Source organism: Cervus canadensis, chromosome 13, assembly GCF_019320065.1.
Source record: "Cervus canadensis isolate Bull #8, Minnesota chromosome 13, ASM1932006v1, whole genome shotgun sequence".
Lineage (NCBI taxonomy): Eukaryota > Metazoa > Chordata > Mammalia > Artiodactyla > Cervidae > Cervus > Cervus canadensis.
This window is the reverse complement of record NC_057398.1, coordinates 40,763,006-40,780,184: the sequence shown is the minus strand read 5'-3', so window position 1 is coordinate 40,780,184 and position 17,179 is coordinate 40,763,006. Positions and strand designations below refer to the sequence as shown.

At 40.6% G+C, this 17,179-nt stretch overlaps 1 protein-coding gene across 1 annotated transcript in view; it reads left to right on the top strand.

The window, feature by feature from the left end:
- Positions 1 to 840, top strand: part of MROH9 (maestro heat like repeat family member 9) — a 140,543-nt gene extending 139,703 nt beyond the window's left edge. The window contains exon 24 of the mRNA XM_043484660.1: positions 497 to 840. Coding sequence (XP_043340595.1) covers positions 497 to 840 — 344 coding nt within the window. The remainder of the gene's footprint in view (positions 1 to 496) is intronic.
- Positions 841 to 17,179: the final 16,339 nt, after the last annotated feature.

Genomic DNA, 17,179 nt, shown 5'->3' with positions numbered 1-17,179 from the left:
ATATTTAATGGCACGTATTTTTAAAGAATATAAACTATTACATATTTATTTTTTAAACTGTCATAACTTTTTTATAATTTTTTCACTTACTCATGTCATAAACATCTTTTCATGCTAAGAAACGTGGGTCTACATCATCATGTTAACATGTATGTCCTATTTGCCTTTATGATATTTCATTACTAACTTTAAGCCCTTTCTGACTGATAAACATTTAGACTGACTCTACTTTTTTTCATTATTCTGAGCAATATTGAGCCTATTCATGAATATATGTTTATGCTGTCTAGCAGAATACTCAACACATAATATGCCCTCAGCACATAATGAGGTCTAGTGAGGACAGAAGGCAAAAACTTCCTGGATGCTATTAGTCTAGGTAACAAAAATTAGGGCAGCAGAGCTCCTGTGAAAGGTGGTAAGACTGTTTTGAGACTGAGAGCTTCTCAGACTATGAAAGCAATGCTTTGAATTAATGGCCTTTCTACTGTTACAGCTATTGACCGAGTGATTCGGGATGAAGATCCTGTGATCAGGGAGTTGGCAGAAATAACAAACAAAATTCTTCTGGAAATAGCACATAAATTGACCACCTCAACTATTAAACAAAGCTTCCAAAGACTGTTTAACTTCATCTACTTAAAAAAATTGAAGCTTCTTTATAAGTATAACCTGCCCAAGGACCTGACAGGCAGTCCTATGGGGATTAAGGAAATCAGGAATGATAAAGAAGCCATCATAAGTGATCATTATGAAGATGGATTGGTAAAGAATGAAAGTGCATCGGTAAAGAATGCAGGGTTCCCCAGTGCCTTGGAGCACTCCTCAGAAGAGAAATGATTTCCCTTCTCCCTTGGAGCCCTTTTTAGATGCTTTTGTGAAGGATGTAAGAAACTTTTATAGTCTCTTCTTGATCCTCTGCTCAAATGTAGAAATGTCTAGCCTCTCTCTGTCTGACAGTGATTTAAAAGCCTTACTTCAGCAAAACCACTAATAAAACTGAAAAAAACATGTAAGCAAAGTATTTGATGAGACACTCTTGGAGCTTGATGTGGTCAGTACTTACCTACTGAACATCTTCTAAGTACCAGACACTGTGCAGGGATATTTGGATGATGTCAACAAGGTTCCCATCCTCAGGAAGACACACGGTATTGTTATTTCCATCCCGCACTGAATGCTGTCTGTTTTTTTCAGTTCCTAAGTCATGTCCAGCTCTGTGACCCCATGGACTACAGCATGCCAGACTCCTCTGGACCTTACTATTTCCCGGAGTTTGTTCAAATTCATGTTCATTGAGTCAGTTATACTATGTAACCATCTCATCCTCTGTTGTCCCCTTTTCCTTTTGCCTTCAATCTTTCCCAGCATCAGGTCTTTCCCAATGCGTCAGCTCTTTCCATCAGGTGGCCAAAGTATTGGAGCTTAAGCATCAGTCCTTCCAATGAATATTCAATGTTGGTTTCCTTCAGAATTGATTGGTTTGATCTCCTTGTGCAGTATTTGCAAAGGAAGAAGGCTGAGAGCAGGCAAACTATTCCAGGTAGAGAGATTGAGGCAAGAAGAGTATTGGGGGAAGCTGGAGAGTTTGTTGTAGATACAGATGGTTAAGGAGAGAAGAATAAGGAGAGCTGAAACCTGAGGGAAAGAGTGTGCTCTGCTAATGGCTTTAAACTTTTTGAAATGAAAACTGCATAATCAACATAGTTAGTGGTCCCCCTTGCCATCAAGATCCAGTTTAACACTTTATTCTGGTTTATAAGAAAGTTGATATAGAAAGGCTGATCTGCAGTGATCTTGCCTGACTTAAGGCTTCAGGTTCATCATTCACTCATCTCACCTTACCTTCCTCCCACCTGTATCACATCCTAGTATAAAGCATCCCGGCCATAGGGACATCTACTTAGAGTTAGATGAAAGCCCCCTTTCCTCCATCACTTCCAGTGTTGTGGCTTTGGGATGGGTCAACTTGCCATTCACACACATTTTCATCTCTCTGCCAGCTCGCCTCGCTGGTGTGAGGCAGCAGCCACTCTACTTTCCCTTGGGTCTTCCTCCAGCTTCTGTCACTTCTGGGCCAAGTGGGTTGAGTAATGTTGACAAAAGACACCAACTTCTCCTGCAGGACACCTACATCATCAACATCCTCAGTGTTGGAGGCAGCAAGAGACTAACACTGTCCCCAGCTTGTGGGTTCTACCTTATCCCTGCTCTCCACTTTATACCCACCTTCCCTTCCCAGTTGCCTGTGCTGCAGACTTCAAGCTCCAACATTAGATGTGAAGACAGCAACCTTGCAGAGATTTCTTCACCTGCTTCTACAGTTGCTTATAGTCAAACCTCTGGTTCTGCCTCTCTGATTGAACCCTGACTGATATATCTGAGATGCATTTCCAATCCTCTTTGATCAGATAATTGGGTGTTGTTCCTATGTTTTGCCTTAATGTTCTGAATACCTGTTATTAAATTCATCACACTGTAGTGAAATTACTAATGTCCTTCTCTCTCTGCCCCACAAAACTGAAATTTCCTGAAATGAAATGTTACACTTGGTTAAGTACTCTGGAATTCACTGTCTGGCACCTAGTATATGCTCAATGAACACTTGCCAAATGAATAAAATGCTAAAGAGACATATTGCTCTCATGCTTCAATAAAAATTTTCAGATAATTATGAATGCTACTTCATATTAGAAATGATGACAGAATAGATGATTTTAGGTTACCTTTTAACCCATATTATTTCATATCATCCAGATGCCCCAGACCTAACTTTTCCAAATCACAGCAAATTTTCTTTCCCACCTTCTAAGCTAACAGGATACCTACTGTGGTAGGCTGAACAATCTCTTTAAAGATGACCAATTCCTAATCCCTAGAATCTACAAGTATGATATTTTACATAGCAAAAGAAAATTTACAGACATGAGTAAATGACATGATCTTGAGATGGAGAAATGATTTCTGGATTATCTGGATTGGCCCCATGTAATTGCAAGGGTCTTTATAAGAGGAAGTTGGAAGTTAGAGAGGAAAGATTTTTGAAGATGCAGTGATGCCAGCTTTGAAGAGGGAGATGGGGGCCATGAGGCAAGGAATTCAAGGAATACAACTCTAGAGGCTGAAAAAGACAAGGAAATGGATTCTCCCCTAGTGCCTCCAGAGTGAGCACAATACTGCCAGCAACTTTGTTTCAGCCTATTTAAACCCATTTTGGGCATCTGAGCCCCCTAAAAATAAGAAAATAAATTGGTACTGTTTTAAGGCACTAATTTGTGGTAATTTGCTAAAGCAGCAGTAGGAAGCTAATATACCTACCTAGATTTCTACAAAACAAAGCAAGCCAAACCAATTCATAACCCCTCACCCTTCACCACCCTCAACTCTCCCCCAACAAAAATAGACATAACAACAGTGGACCTTATACAAATGTTGAGGGTTTTGTAAAAGGTCAGATAATCTGTGATATTTACATGTTCTTTAAAGTCCTGTAGATTGGTGACCAGGGATTTCTTTCTCACTTTCAACTACAACAGTAATGTCCTCCATCATCTCCTGGTCCATTCTGCTGTTTCTCCTTCTCTAATTTCTCTCATTGTAATTACAATGTGTCTCGATGTGTCACTCTTTGGGTTAACCCTATATGGGACTCTCTGCAACCTCCTGGGATTTAGATGTATGTTTCCTTTCCCACAGTGGGGAAGTTTTAGCTATTATGTTTGTGACCATCACAGCATCAGTTATCTTTTCTTTTAAAGAATAGAAAGAAAGTGGAACTTCTGAATATAGAGTTGAGTGGTGGTGGAGTGCACTCCATAACTGAGTCAGCTAATTACCCAACATGGGCACATGGCTACTCAAGGACAGATCAGTCCCCTTTGGCCTCTAAGTGGCCAAAGTTCTCACCAACAGAAGGTGAGTAGAAGCAAAGTGTATGACTTTAGCCTAATCACTTCCTTAAGGAGGAAATCTGCTGTATCCCTTCCTAATAGTTGAATGTGGATGTGGATCTCAGCTTCAAACTTGCAGACAATAATAATATGTCCTTTGGAATATGGGTAAGCCCCTACCAGCCTGGATACCTGGATAGCTTCTCAGAGTAAGTTCTACCCAGGATGCATTTTTACACTAAAGAGAAATAAACAACTACCCATTTTAGTCTTTGTATTTACAGATCTCTTTATTGCAGTGATTTGCTCTTGACTCTAATTAATACAGCCTCTCTCAAACCCCAGCTCACTAAAGCTTGAAATTACACCTTTAAATCTTTATCCTTTGCCATAAAAGCAACTCTGTTAAGATACAAACCCTGTATCTCAAAAAAAGCATTAGCATAATGAGTAGCATTCACTTGTGTCTACAAATAAATGAGTCTAAAGGATCCTTTCTGGAGGGGAATGAAGAACATAACACCACTCTTCCATCCCACCAAAACATACCCCTTCCCTGAGGAAGACAATGGTCTTATCCAGTTACTGCTCTCAGCATCAGTTCTGTGATCTGTGAGTCACATGACACCACCACTGCTCCTAAAGTTCTCTTTCAACTAGACTCTGCTGATTTCTCTTCAAGGAAACCTCCCTTCCCTCACCATCTCACTATGGCATAGAGAGAAAATCTAGTGGAACTAAAAATCTATAGTTTGAAAAGAGAATGGTAAGAAATATTCTTTTTGAAGGTCCTTTGTCAGACGCCATGGGAATTGGAATTCTATAATAATACATTGATTGTAACTGAATCACCACTTAGAATTATATTCATAAGGCTGTCCCACAGTGTTAGAGAATTCAATTCCTGAAATTTGGGTGTCCTATTTCTTCACAGCTTGATCTCAGTTAATGCCTTTCTCTCTTCCTTTTATTCTCCCTTTTTTACAGCCAACATATATGAAATATATAAATATTTCCCAAATAAACTTTATTCCCAAGATAAAATTTCTCTTCACAAACTCTCAGCTGCAGAAGAAAGTATTCCATCAGGAAGCAAATTAAGGCCAAAAGTAACCCCCAAAATGACTTTTTAATTGAAGAGAAGTACGAATGGAGGAAAACCTCCAACTAATAGGAATTGTCCAGGCCAACAGTGGCTAAAACAAACATGACATATATAGCAATAAATGAGCCTGGTAATTCACAGTGTTCTTCAAGAAGATACTGAGGGTATAAATCAATAAGGCCTCATGTGCATGCAATGTTAATTCCATAAATCATTATATAACATCTTGGAATGTGAGAGTATTTGTGGTCATTCCTTGCTCATAAAATGTTCATCACTTTACAGATATGTTTACTTAAAATCAAAAACTAACCCCAACAATTAAATATTCTCTAATGACTTCAGAAAACTTTAAAACAAGCAGAATCTATACAATCAGAGGCTATTACAGGATTTCAAACACTTACGTGTTTACTAAATGAAGAAATATATTTTTAAGACTATTCTCTCAAAGCAGTAACATTGATTTCTAAAATTTCTCTACAATTTTTTAAAAATTTGCCACAAGGAAACAGTTACCTATCTGCTTGCCTTTGCATTTCCATAGGTTTCCAACCACTTCCTCAAAGTATATTTTGTGAACTATAAATTGGCACTTACCAAGAGCATTGCCAATGGCTGAACAACAAAGGCATCTGCCATCTGCCTCTATGGAGATTGAACCCCATGCTGCTATAGCTGCTGACTTTCAACAATCCCTGAGGGAGTTCAGGGTGGAATGAGGCACTATGTGCTCAAGGGAACCTAGGAGGACAGATCTTTAGATCAGTTCAGTTCAGTCACTCAGTCGTATCCGACTCTTTGCAACCTCATGAATCGCAGCACGCCAGGCCTCCCTGTCCATCACCAACTCCTGGAGTTTACTCAAACTCATGTCCATCGAGTCAGTGATGCCATCCAGCCATCTCATCCTTGGTCATCCCCTTCTCCTGCCCCCAATCCCTCCCAGCATCAGGGTCTTTTCCAATGAGTCAACTCTCCGCATCAGGTAGCCAAAGTACTGGAGTTTCAGCTTGAGCATCAGTCCTTCCAATGAACACCCAGGACTAATCTCCTTTAGGATGGACTGGTTGGATCTCCTTGTAGTCCAAGGGATTCTCAAGAGTCTTCTCCAACACCACAGTACAAAAGCATCAATTTTTCAGCACTCAGCTTTCTTCACAGTCCAACTCTCACATCCATACATGACTACTGGAAAAACCATAGCCTTGACCAGATGGACCTTTGTTGGCAAAGTAATGTCTCCGCTTTTTAATATGCTATCTAGGTTGGTCATAACTTTCTTTCCAAGGAGTAAGTGTCTTTTAATTTCATGGCTGCAATCACCATCTGCAGTGATTCTGGAACCCAAAAAAATAAAGTCTGACACTGTTTCCACTGTCTCCCCATTTATTTCCCATGAGGTGATGGGACCAGATGCCATGACCTTAGTTTTCTGAATGTTGAGCTTTAAGCCAACTTTTTCATTCTCCTCTTTCACTTTCATCAAGAGGCTTTTTAGTTCCTCTTCACTTTCTGCCATAAGGGTGGTGTCATCTGCATATCTGAGGTTATTGATATTTCTCCCGGCAATCTTGATTCCAGCTTGTACTTCCAGCCCAGTGTTTCTCATGATGTACTCTGCATACAAGTTAAATAAGCAGGGTGACAATATACAGCCTTGATGTACTCCTTTTCCTATTTGGAACCAGTCTGTTGTTCCATGTCCAGTTCTAACTGTTGCTTCCTGACCTGCATATAGGTTTCTCAAGAGGTAGGTCAGGTGGTCTGGTATTCCCCTCTCTTTCAGAATTTTCCACAGTTTATTGTGATCCACACAGTCAAAGGCTTTGGCATAGTCAATAAAGCAGAAAAGAGCTACCCTACGCCCAAGGTCAGGGGTGGCGGCCAAGAGGAGCAATCCCACATCCAAGGAGCAGCGGCTGCAAGGGCGCAGGAGGGCCAAGAGGAGCTACTCCACGTTCAAGGTCAGGAGGGGCGGCCATGAGGAGATACCCCTCGTCCAAGGTAAGAGAAACCCAAGTAAGATGGTAGGTGTTGCGAGAGGGCATCAGAGGGCAGACACACTGAAACCATAATCACAGAAAACTAGCCAATCTGATCGTACAGACCACAGCCTTTTCTAACTCAATGAAACTAAGCCATGCCGTGTGGGGCCACCCAAGATGGACGGGTCATGGTGGAGAGGTCTGACATAATGTGATCCACTGGAGAAGCGAATGGCAAACCACTTCAGTATTCTTGCCTTGAGAACCCCATGAACAGTATGAAAAGGCAAAATGATAGAATACTTGTCAGGAAGCATTTAACAAGAGGCTTCCTGTGTGCTGTTTTGGATCTGTCAGGAACCCTCTGGCCCTTATTAATTCCTGAATATTCAGAAGCCCAAAAGGCTCCCCCATCCCTGGGGTTTTCCAGGCAAGAGTACTGGAGTGGGGTGCGATTGCCTTCTCCAAATTTGACACTATAGAAGCTCAAATACGATGTCCTCCTTTGTTGCATGATCAATTAAAAACAGTGGCCCTTGAAGCTTGGGATCGAATTACTCCTCAAGGGGAGCCTAGAGGTAACTACACTAAAATATGGCAGGGACCTAATGAAAGGTATGCCAATTTCTTAGCTAGATTAGAAACTGCTATTTCTCCTACAGTAATTAGAGAAGCTAAAAGGCAACTAGAGAAATTACTTGCTTATGAAAATGCAAATCAGGAATGTCAAAGGGCTACAGCCCCAATTTCTGAGACAGGGACTATTTTTCATTATTTAAAGGCTTGTCGAAATATAAGATCAGAAACTCAAAAGATGCAAATGCTAGCTAAAACAAGAAAGGGAAATACCTTAAGAAAGGGAAATGAAGGATGCTTTACATGTAGAGATAAGAACCATTAAAAAAAAAAAGACTGCTCTAAGAAAGTAAAAAAAAAAAAAAAAAACCTCCAAAACTCTGCCCTCGCTGCCGTAAAAAAATGCATTGGGCCAAAGAGTGTAATTCTAAATTTGATATTAAAAAAACAAAAACAAAAAAACTATTCTGGGAAAGTCCAAGCAGGAGACCCCCCAAGTCCCCGTCAACAAAAACCAGGGGCGAATTCCATCTTTTCCCTCAAACCCTCAACATCCAGCAGTGCTGCCATCGATATACCAGCCCTAAACTCCTTTACCCTCAAGCAGTCCCCTCTAGAGTACCTACTGGACTTTTTGGGCCCCTGCCCCCACAAACCTTCGGTCTTTTACTTGGCCAGTCTAGTTTGACTTAACAGGTAGGAAGGCCAGGGCTCTCCAAATGGAAAAAATAGGCTGCAAGTGTCAGACATTTTATCTCTCTTAAGCAGCAGGAAAAAACAAACTAGCTATATATATATATTATATATAATATATATATATATATATATTTTGTCTTCTCTATACAAATTTAAAAGGAGGTTTCTCTTAAAATACTGTGTTGCCATAATGACACCTGGTTCCACCTGAACTTAACTTTCCTCAAACCTTGAGCTAACCAATGCATTTTTCTTATGGAAGTGTTTGTCTTAAGCTATGTTAATGAAACTGTATTTGCTTGGAAACTTGCCTTTCTTCAAGATTCATGTCAATCATTTTGTGGCCCGAGACAACTCACCTGGTGCTAAGGTTATCTCAAAATGCATGTTGTGGGTGAGGGGCCTAGTGCTATTCTCCTCAGTTTTGAGACATCTCCTTTCTCTAATTAGCAGACTGCTAGTAGTTATATGACACCTGGCTGAAGACTAGCAGGGGGGCACTCTTTCTGCCCCCTTCTGATGCCTATGTCAGAGGCTTTCTCTATCTCCTTTATACTTTAATAAAACTTTATTACATATAAATCTCAATTTGAGAACATATTACAAACTTCTACCGATTTCTAATTAGCTTTTCTAAAATATTTTAGAGAAATTTCATTTCATTATCCTTCTGATAAGCTGTGGAATATCTTCAAAAACACTGAATTTATTGTTTCTCACATTTCTTTTATATAGATGGGACTAAAAACGCCAAAGCTTCATTCTGGTCTCTTAAAAAATATAAAGCCTTTTATGCTAAATTTCATTCTGCTCAACAAAATAAATTATATGCTCTTATTCAAGTTATTTGCCTATATCCTTACCCCATTAATATAGTCTCTGATTCTATATATTCAGTTTTTGTATTTAAACATATGGAAACCTCCATCATAAACTCCCAGCTCTATTAAAACAGACAATGGCCCTGCCTATATTTCTAGACACTTTAAACAATTTTTACAATCTTTTTCTATTAAACATATTACAGATATTCCTTATAAGCCACAAACACAAGACATAGTCAAACGAACACATCACACACTAAAGTTATAAATAAAAAAAATTAAAGAAGGGGGAATACACAAGTACACTACTGTCTTCCTTATCTAGAGCAGACTTTACTAGATTCCAACATAAGATATTTTCTAAACTCATAATTATTGTTAATACAGCTCTATTTGTTTTACATTTTTTAAACCTACCACAGGGAAACATTTTAACAAGAGGAGAAAGACATTTCGAGGAATTGAAGGACTCTTCTCTTCCTCTGCCCATTTGGGACCAAGACGGGTTCAATAAACAATAGAAATCTGGGAAATCAATCTTACGGGGAAAGGAATATGCTTGTATTTCCCCAGATGGACCCAGCAAACTTTTTCCTCAGAAAATTCGACCCAAGGAGGCCCCCGACATTCAAAATGGAGATGAAACAGCAAGAACCCTGGGAGGAAGAAATTCCAATACGGGCCATGGCGGCTCTAAAGATTTCCAAAAAGCACTGTCCTCAGCGGCATCAATCCTGTGACCTTCCCTCTTGGGGACAGAAAAAAAAACCCTCACTAATAAAGTTAAAAATCTGATTTCTCAACAGGGAATGCCTCAGAGTCTTGAAAACCTTATCGCTATTTTCCGTTGGCCTGCACAACCCCCGCTCAAGCCAGATTAACTAACTTACTTACCCAACCCCCCTTTATTTCAGGTCATAAAATTGACGGAGAAAAGACCCAGAATCAACCAATGACTCCACCCATATGCCCCCTCCCTGGAATCCTCACACCCTGGGGAGGAGGGAAAATGAATTAACATTTCTTTAGGTTATGAAGTCCTTCCTTTGTGTATGGGCCCAGCAAAGTTATGCATAAACGTCTGCCGACAAACTTGGACTTTTGTCTTGCCTCCAAAAGAAGACTTGCGGACATTGCTGCCCTTTTTCTGTCTGTGAACCATGTTTACTACTGAAACTTTAGGGAAAGAGTTAGGGAAAGAACAAAAAAGATTATGTAAAAGGTTACTAACACTATGTTGAAACATTACCATAACAAAGGACTTCTTGGCTGACTTGACAGTGGAATGATACCTTCCTCCTCCTCGAACCATCCTCGATAAATAAACTGGGCCTGAACTATGAGACATATATAAAACACAAAAACTTGCTGCCAACACCAGAGAACTTGAGACTCGGACCAGACATTTCACAGGGACCAGTCGTGGTCATAGTAACAATTTCTTTTGCTATAATCAGTCATATTTTATACAGGCCTGTGTCCCATTTTCTTTTGTTATAGCCATAAGAAATTTACAACTTAATCTGTGACTTGTATTAATTGCCAATTTTGTGTTACTCCTGTTTAGTTCAATTATAGTACCTACAACTGGGAACAAATCAAATTTCATTTATATGATAATGCCTCTCTGAATATACAATTACTGCAAAAAAAAATCTTTAAAATTTTTCTAAACGTTTGCCCTCTTCCACTAATTTGGAAACTTTAGCTAAACAAATTATCCAGGCTAGACCCACAAGGATGGTTTCAAAGTATTACCCACAGCACTGGGTCTAGAACTGTAACTTTGGTGATTGTCTTGCTAATTGTATTTGTTGTTTATCATCACCTTTCTATAAGGTTGGTTAATACTAACTAAACTCATTTGGTCAGGACCTTTTTTTTTTAAACAAATATAATAAAATAGGGGTAATTGTCAGGAAGCATTTAACAAGAGGCTTCCTGTGTGCTGTTTTGGATCTGTCAGGAACCCTCTGGCCCTTATTAATTACTGAATATTCAGGAATTAAGAGGAGAGGCACGCCTTTCCCGGGGCTGAGGAATCCAGGCATTTCTCATTACGGTGATTCAAAATGGAGGAATCACCTTTTTATGAGCCTCTTCCTTTTTATGAGCCATACGGTAAAAGGTGATTGTTTGCAACTCTCTCTTTGATAGGGATCGTCTTATGTTTTGTAAGCCTGGAATTTTAATGTTTATCTTTGCTGAGAATAACCACCTTGTAAGACAGTATATATGCACACACCATGTTGATTAAAACCTTTGCTCCATCAGAGCTTTGGTCCCTGTATCTTTCTTTCTTTTTTTCTTGTTCTCTCTCTCTCTCTCTATTTCTGGCTGATTCCCTGGAGCACGGAAGCCGGCTGCATAACCCAGGGAATATTAGCCTCTTTACTTCTTTCACTCTCTCATCGTCGACTCTGGACCACTAGGTTCCAGTCCATTAAAGGACCAACAGATACTGAAAGAGGAACTCCCCAGGTTGGTAGGTGCCCAATATGCTGCTGGAGATCAGTGGAGAAATAACTCCAGAAAGAATGAAGGGATGGAGCCAAAGCAAAAACAATACCCAGTTGTGGATGGGACTGGTGATAGAAGCAAGGTCTGATGCTGTAAAGAGCAATATTGCATAGGAACCTGGAATGTTCAGTCCATGAATCAAGGCAAATTGGAAGTGGTCAAACAGGAGATGGCAAGAGTGAATGTCAACATTCTAGGAATCAGCAAACTAAAATGAACTGGAATGGGTGAATTTAACTCAGATCATGATTATATCTACTACTGTGGGCAGGAATCCCTTAGAAGAAATAGAGTAGCCATCATGGTCAACAAAAGAGTCTGAAATGCAGTACTTAGATGCAATCTCAAAAACCACAGAATGATCTCTGTTCGTTTCCAAGGCAAACCACTCAATATCACAGTAATCCAAGCCTATGCCCCCAACCAGTAATGCTGAAGAAGCTGAAGTTGAACAGTTCTATGAAGACTTATAAGACCTTACAGAACTAACACCCCCAAAAAAAAGGTCTTTAGATAGTTGGATGTTTTTAGGAACAGATTTTATGATCTCAATCCTTGCATCTCCTCATATCCAGAGAAGCCCTAAATCCCTTCATGATAACATCAGACCCTCATGACTAACAAAAAAACCTTTTGTAAATTGAGTGCTTCATGGTATTGAACTCCCCCTTCACCAAAACCTTATGTACTGACTTTTTGGAGTAACAGGCAAATTTGGCCTTGGAATAAAGAATGAAGCAGGGCAAAACCTAATAGAGTTTTGCCAAGAGAACACACTGGTCATAGCAAACACTCTCTTCCAACAACACAAGAGAAGACTCTACACATGGACATCACCAGATGGTCAACACCGAAATCAGACTGATTATATTCTTTGCAGCCAAAGATGGAGCAGCTCTACACAGTCAGCAAAAACAAGACCAGGAGCTGACCGTGGCTCAGATCATGAACTCCTTATTACCAAATTCAGACTTAAACTGAAGAAAGTAGGGAAAACTACTAGACCAGGTATGACTTAAATCAAACCCCTAACGATTACACAGTGGAAGTGAGAAATAGATTTAAGGAACTAGATCTGATAGACAAAGTGCAGAATACGTGATGAACAATGGATGGAGGTTCATGACATTGTACAGGAGACAGAGAGCAAGACCATCCCCAAGAAAAAGAAATGCAAAAAAGCAAAATGGCTGTCTGAGGAGGTCTTACAAATAGCTGTGAAAAGAAGTGAGCGGCAAATGAGAAAACGAAAGATATACCCATTTGAATGCAGAGTTCCAAAGAATAGCAAGGAGAGATAAGAAAGCCTCCTTCAGTGATCAGCGTAAAGAAATAGAGAAAAACAATAGAATGGTAAAGACTAGAGATCTCTTCAAGAAAATTAGAGATACCAAGGGAACATTTCATGCAAGATGGGCTCAATAAAGGACAGAAATGGTATGGACCTAACAGAAGCAGAAGATATTAAGAAGAGGTGGCAGCAGGAACCAAGATGGCAGAGGAATAGGACGGGGAGACCACTTTCTTCCCTACAAATTCATCGAAAGAACATTTGAACGCTGAGCAAACTTCACAAAACAACTTCTGACCACTAGCAGAAGACATGAGGCGCCCAGAAAAGCAGCCCATCATCTTCGAAAGGAGTTAGGACAAAATATAAAAGATAAAAAGAGAGACAGAAGAGCTAGGGACGGAGACCCGTCCCAGGAAGGGAGTTATAATAGAGGAAGTTTCCAAACACCAGGAAACCCTCTCATGGGCGGGTCTGGGGGAACTTTTTGAATCTCGGAGGGCAACATAACTGGGAGCAAAAATAAATAAAACTCACAGATTACATGCCTAAAAGCAACTCCCAGCAGAAAAATACCCCAGAAACCCACATCCACCACCAGCAAGTGGGGGCGGAACGGAGAGGAGAAGGCGGCATTGCTTAGGGTAAGGACTGGGCCCGAATGCCCTGAGGGCAATCGGAGGGAGCTAACGTGAGAGAGCAACTTAAACTGTGGGATAGCAAGAGAGAGAGAGAGAGAAAATTAACCGGTCCGAACACTGCCGGCCATTCGCAGAACAAAGGGACTGAGCAATTCCAGAGAAGAGCTAGCCGGCTGCGGCCAGGCCCATCCCTGCCAGAGGCAGGAGGCAGGGGGGAGGGGAAAGGGGCAAACTCGGCCCCAGAGACAGCACCCCTACCAAACTGCAGACAGGCCTCCACTTTCTAACCAAAGACTTGCTGAGATTCTGGATGGTCGACATCCGCCGGGAGGGTCGCAGCTAGAGGCCAGCTCCCAAGAATAGACCCAAGGCGCAGGCACCTGACTGGCACGGCGCGGAAACTGAGGCTGGGACCACTGAGAGGATAAGGTGCACTGCACCCGGGGAGAGTGTGCCCAGCAAGCTCCTGGCTGCCTGAGTTGCTTGGGCCGGGGAAGGCACAAAACGCAGGCGCAACCGAGTCTGCGCTTTTGTGTAGTACCCGAAAACTGGAACAGCATGCAACGCAGGGCCCGCTCCATATAAAGCAGCCGGGAGCCTGAGCAGTGTAGACAGGGAGAGCACACACCCGTGAGCGAGGGCAAACCCAGTGGCCGGAACACTGTGAGTGCTCCCCACACACAGCGATATCTGTCTGCAGCGCCCCTCCCTCCCCGCAGCACAACTAAACCAGCGAATCTAAACAAGAGCCCACCTCCGCCCGCCTGTGTCAGGGCGGAAATTAGACACTGAAGAGACCAGCAAACAGAAGCCAAATAAACAAAGGGAACCGCTTCAGAAGGGACCAGTGCAACAGATTAAAATCCCTGTAGATAACACCGACTATAATGGAAGGGGCCTATAGATATCGAGAAGTGTAAGCTGGAATGAGGAGCTATCTGAAACTGAACCGAACCCACACTGACTTCAACAGCTCCAGAGAAATTCCTAGATATATTTTTACTTTTTTTTTTTAATTAAAAAAAAATTTCTTTTCTTTTCTTTATTTTTTCTCTTTTATTTTCTTTTAAAATTCCTTATTACTCCCCCATTATTCCTTAACTTTCATTTTCACTTTCATATATTTTTACTATTTTTTTTAATTAGGAAAAAAATGTTTTTTCCTGTTTTTTTTTTAATTTTCTTTTAAAGTCCTCTATTACCCCTCTATTACTCCTTAATTTTCATTTTCATTTCACTATAACCTCGCCAAAAAAAAAAAAAAAACTAGAAGCCATATTTTTAAACTGACCTTCATATATATTTCTAAAATTTTTTGTGTTTTTGTTTTTGTTTTTAATATTGCTGGGGAAACTGGCCAACTACTTGTAAAAGAATGAAACTAGAACACTTTCTAACACCATACACAAAAATAAACTCAAAATGGATTAAAGATCTAAATGTAAGACCAGAAACTATAAAACTCCTAGAGGAGAACAGAAGCAAACACTCTCCGACATAAATCACAGCAGGATCCTCTATGACCCACCTCCCAGAATATTGGAAATAAAAGCAAAAATAAACAACTGGGACCTAATGAAACTTAAAAGCTTTTGCACAACAAAGGAAACTATAAGCAAGGTGAAAAGACAGCCCTCAGATTGGGAGAAAATAATAGCAAACGAAGCAACAGACAAAGGATTAATCTCAAAAATATACAAGCAACTCCTGCAGCTCAATTCCAGAAAAATAAATGACCCAAACAAAAAATGGCCAAAGAACTAAACAGACATTTCTCCAAAGAAGACATACAGATGGCTAACAAACACATGAAAAGATGCTCAACATCACTCATTATCAGAGAAATGCAAATCAAAAACCACAATGAGGTACCATTACACGCCAGTCAGGATGGCTGCTATCCAAAAGTCTACAAGCAATAAATGCTGGAGAGGGTGTGGAGAAAAGGGAACCCTCTTACACTGTTGGTGGGAATGCAAACTAGTACAGCCGCTATGGAGAACAGTGTGGAGATTTCTTAAAAAACTGGAAATAGAACTGCCATATGACCCAGCAATCCCACTTCTGGCACACACACTGAGGAAACCAGATCTGAAAGAGACACGTGCACCCCAATGTTCATCGCAGCACTGTTTATAATAGCCAGGACATGGAAGCAACCTAGATGCCCATCAGCAGACGAATGGATAAGGAAGCTGTGGTACATATACACCATGGAATATTACTCAGCCATTAAAAAGAATTCATTTGAATCAGTTCTAATGAGATGGATGAAACTGGAGCCCATTATACAGAGTGAAGTAAGCCAGAAAGATAAAGACCAATACAGTATACTAACGCATATATATGGAATTTAGAAAGATGGTAACGATAACCCTATATGCAAAACAGAAAAAGAGACACAGATGTACAGAACAGAATTTTGGACTCTGTGGGAGAAGGCGAGGGTGGGATGTTTCAAGAGAACATCATCGAAACATATATATTATCTAGGGTGAAACAGATCACCAGCCCAGGCTGGATGCATGAGAAAAGTGCTCGGGCCTGGTGCACTGGGAAGACCCAGAGGAATCGGGCGGAGAGGGAGGTGGGAGCGGGGATCGGGATGGGGAAAACATGTAAATCCATGGCTGATTCATGTCAATGTATGACAAAAACCAATACAATATTGTAAAGTAATTAGCTTCCAACTAATAAAAATAAATGAAAAAAAGAAAAAAGAAGAGGTGGCAAAAATACACAGAAGAACTGTACAAAAAAGATCATCACGACCCAGATGATCACGATGGTGTTACCACCCACCTAGAGGCAGACATCCTGGAATGTGAAGTCAAGTGGGCCTTAGAAAGCATCACTACAAACAAAGCTAGTGGAGGTGATGGAATTCCAGCTGAGCTATTTCAAATCGTGAAAGATGATGGTGTGAAAGTGCTGCACTCAATATGCCAGCAAATTTGGAAAACTCAGCAGTGGCCACAGGACTGGAAAAGGTCAGTTTTCATTCCAATCGCAAAGAAAGGCAATGCTAAAGAATGCTCAAACTACCACACAATTGCACCCATCTCACACACTAGTAAAGTAATGCTCAAAATTCTCCAAGCTAGGCTTCAACAGTACATGAACTATGTACTTCCAGATGTTCAAGCTGGTTTTAGAAAAGGCAGAGGAACCAGAGATCAAATTGCCAACAAAATGTTATCAGGCATAATTCTAGTTACTATCTCAAAATATTGTCATAGCACTAACCAAGTTTTGCAAAAATGCTTCCTCATCAAGATGTACAAAAAGGACTTTTGGATAAATACCAGTTTCTTAACTGTGTAAAGATTCTTTTTTTTTTTTTTTTGGAGGCTAATAACTTTACAATATTGTGGTGGTTTTTGCCATACATTCACATGAATCAGCCACGGGTGTGCATGTGTTCCTCATCCTGACCCTCCCTGCCCATCTCATCCCTCAGGGTCATCCCAGTGCACCAGCCCTGAGCACCCTGTCTCATGCATCTAACCTGGATTGGCGATCTATTTCACATATGATAATATACATGTTTCAATGCTATTCTCTCAAATCACCCCACCCTCGCCTACTCCCATAGAGTCCAAAAGTCTGTTCTTTGCATCTGTGTCTCTTTTGCTGTCTCGCATATAG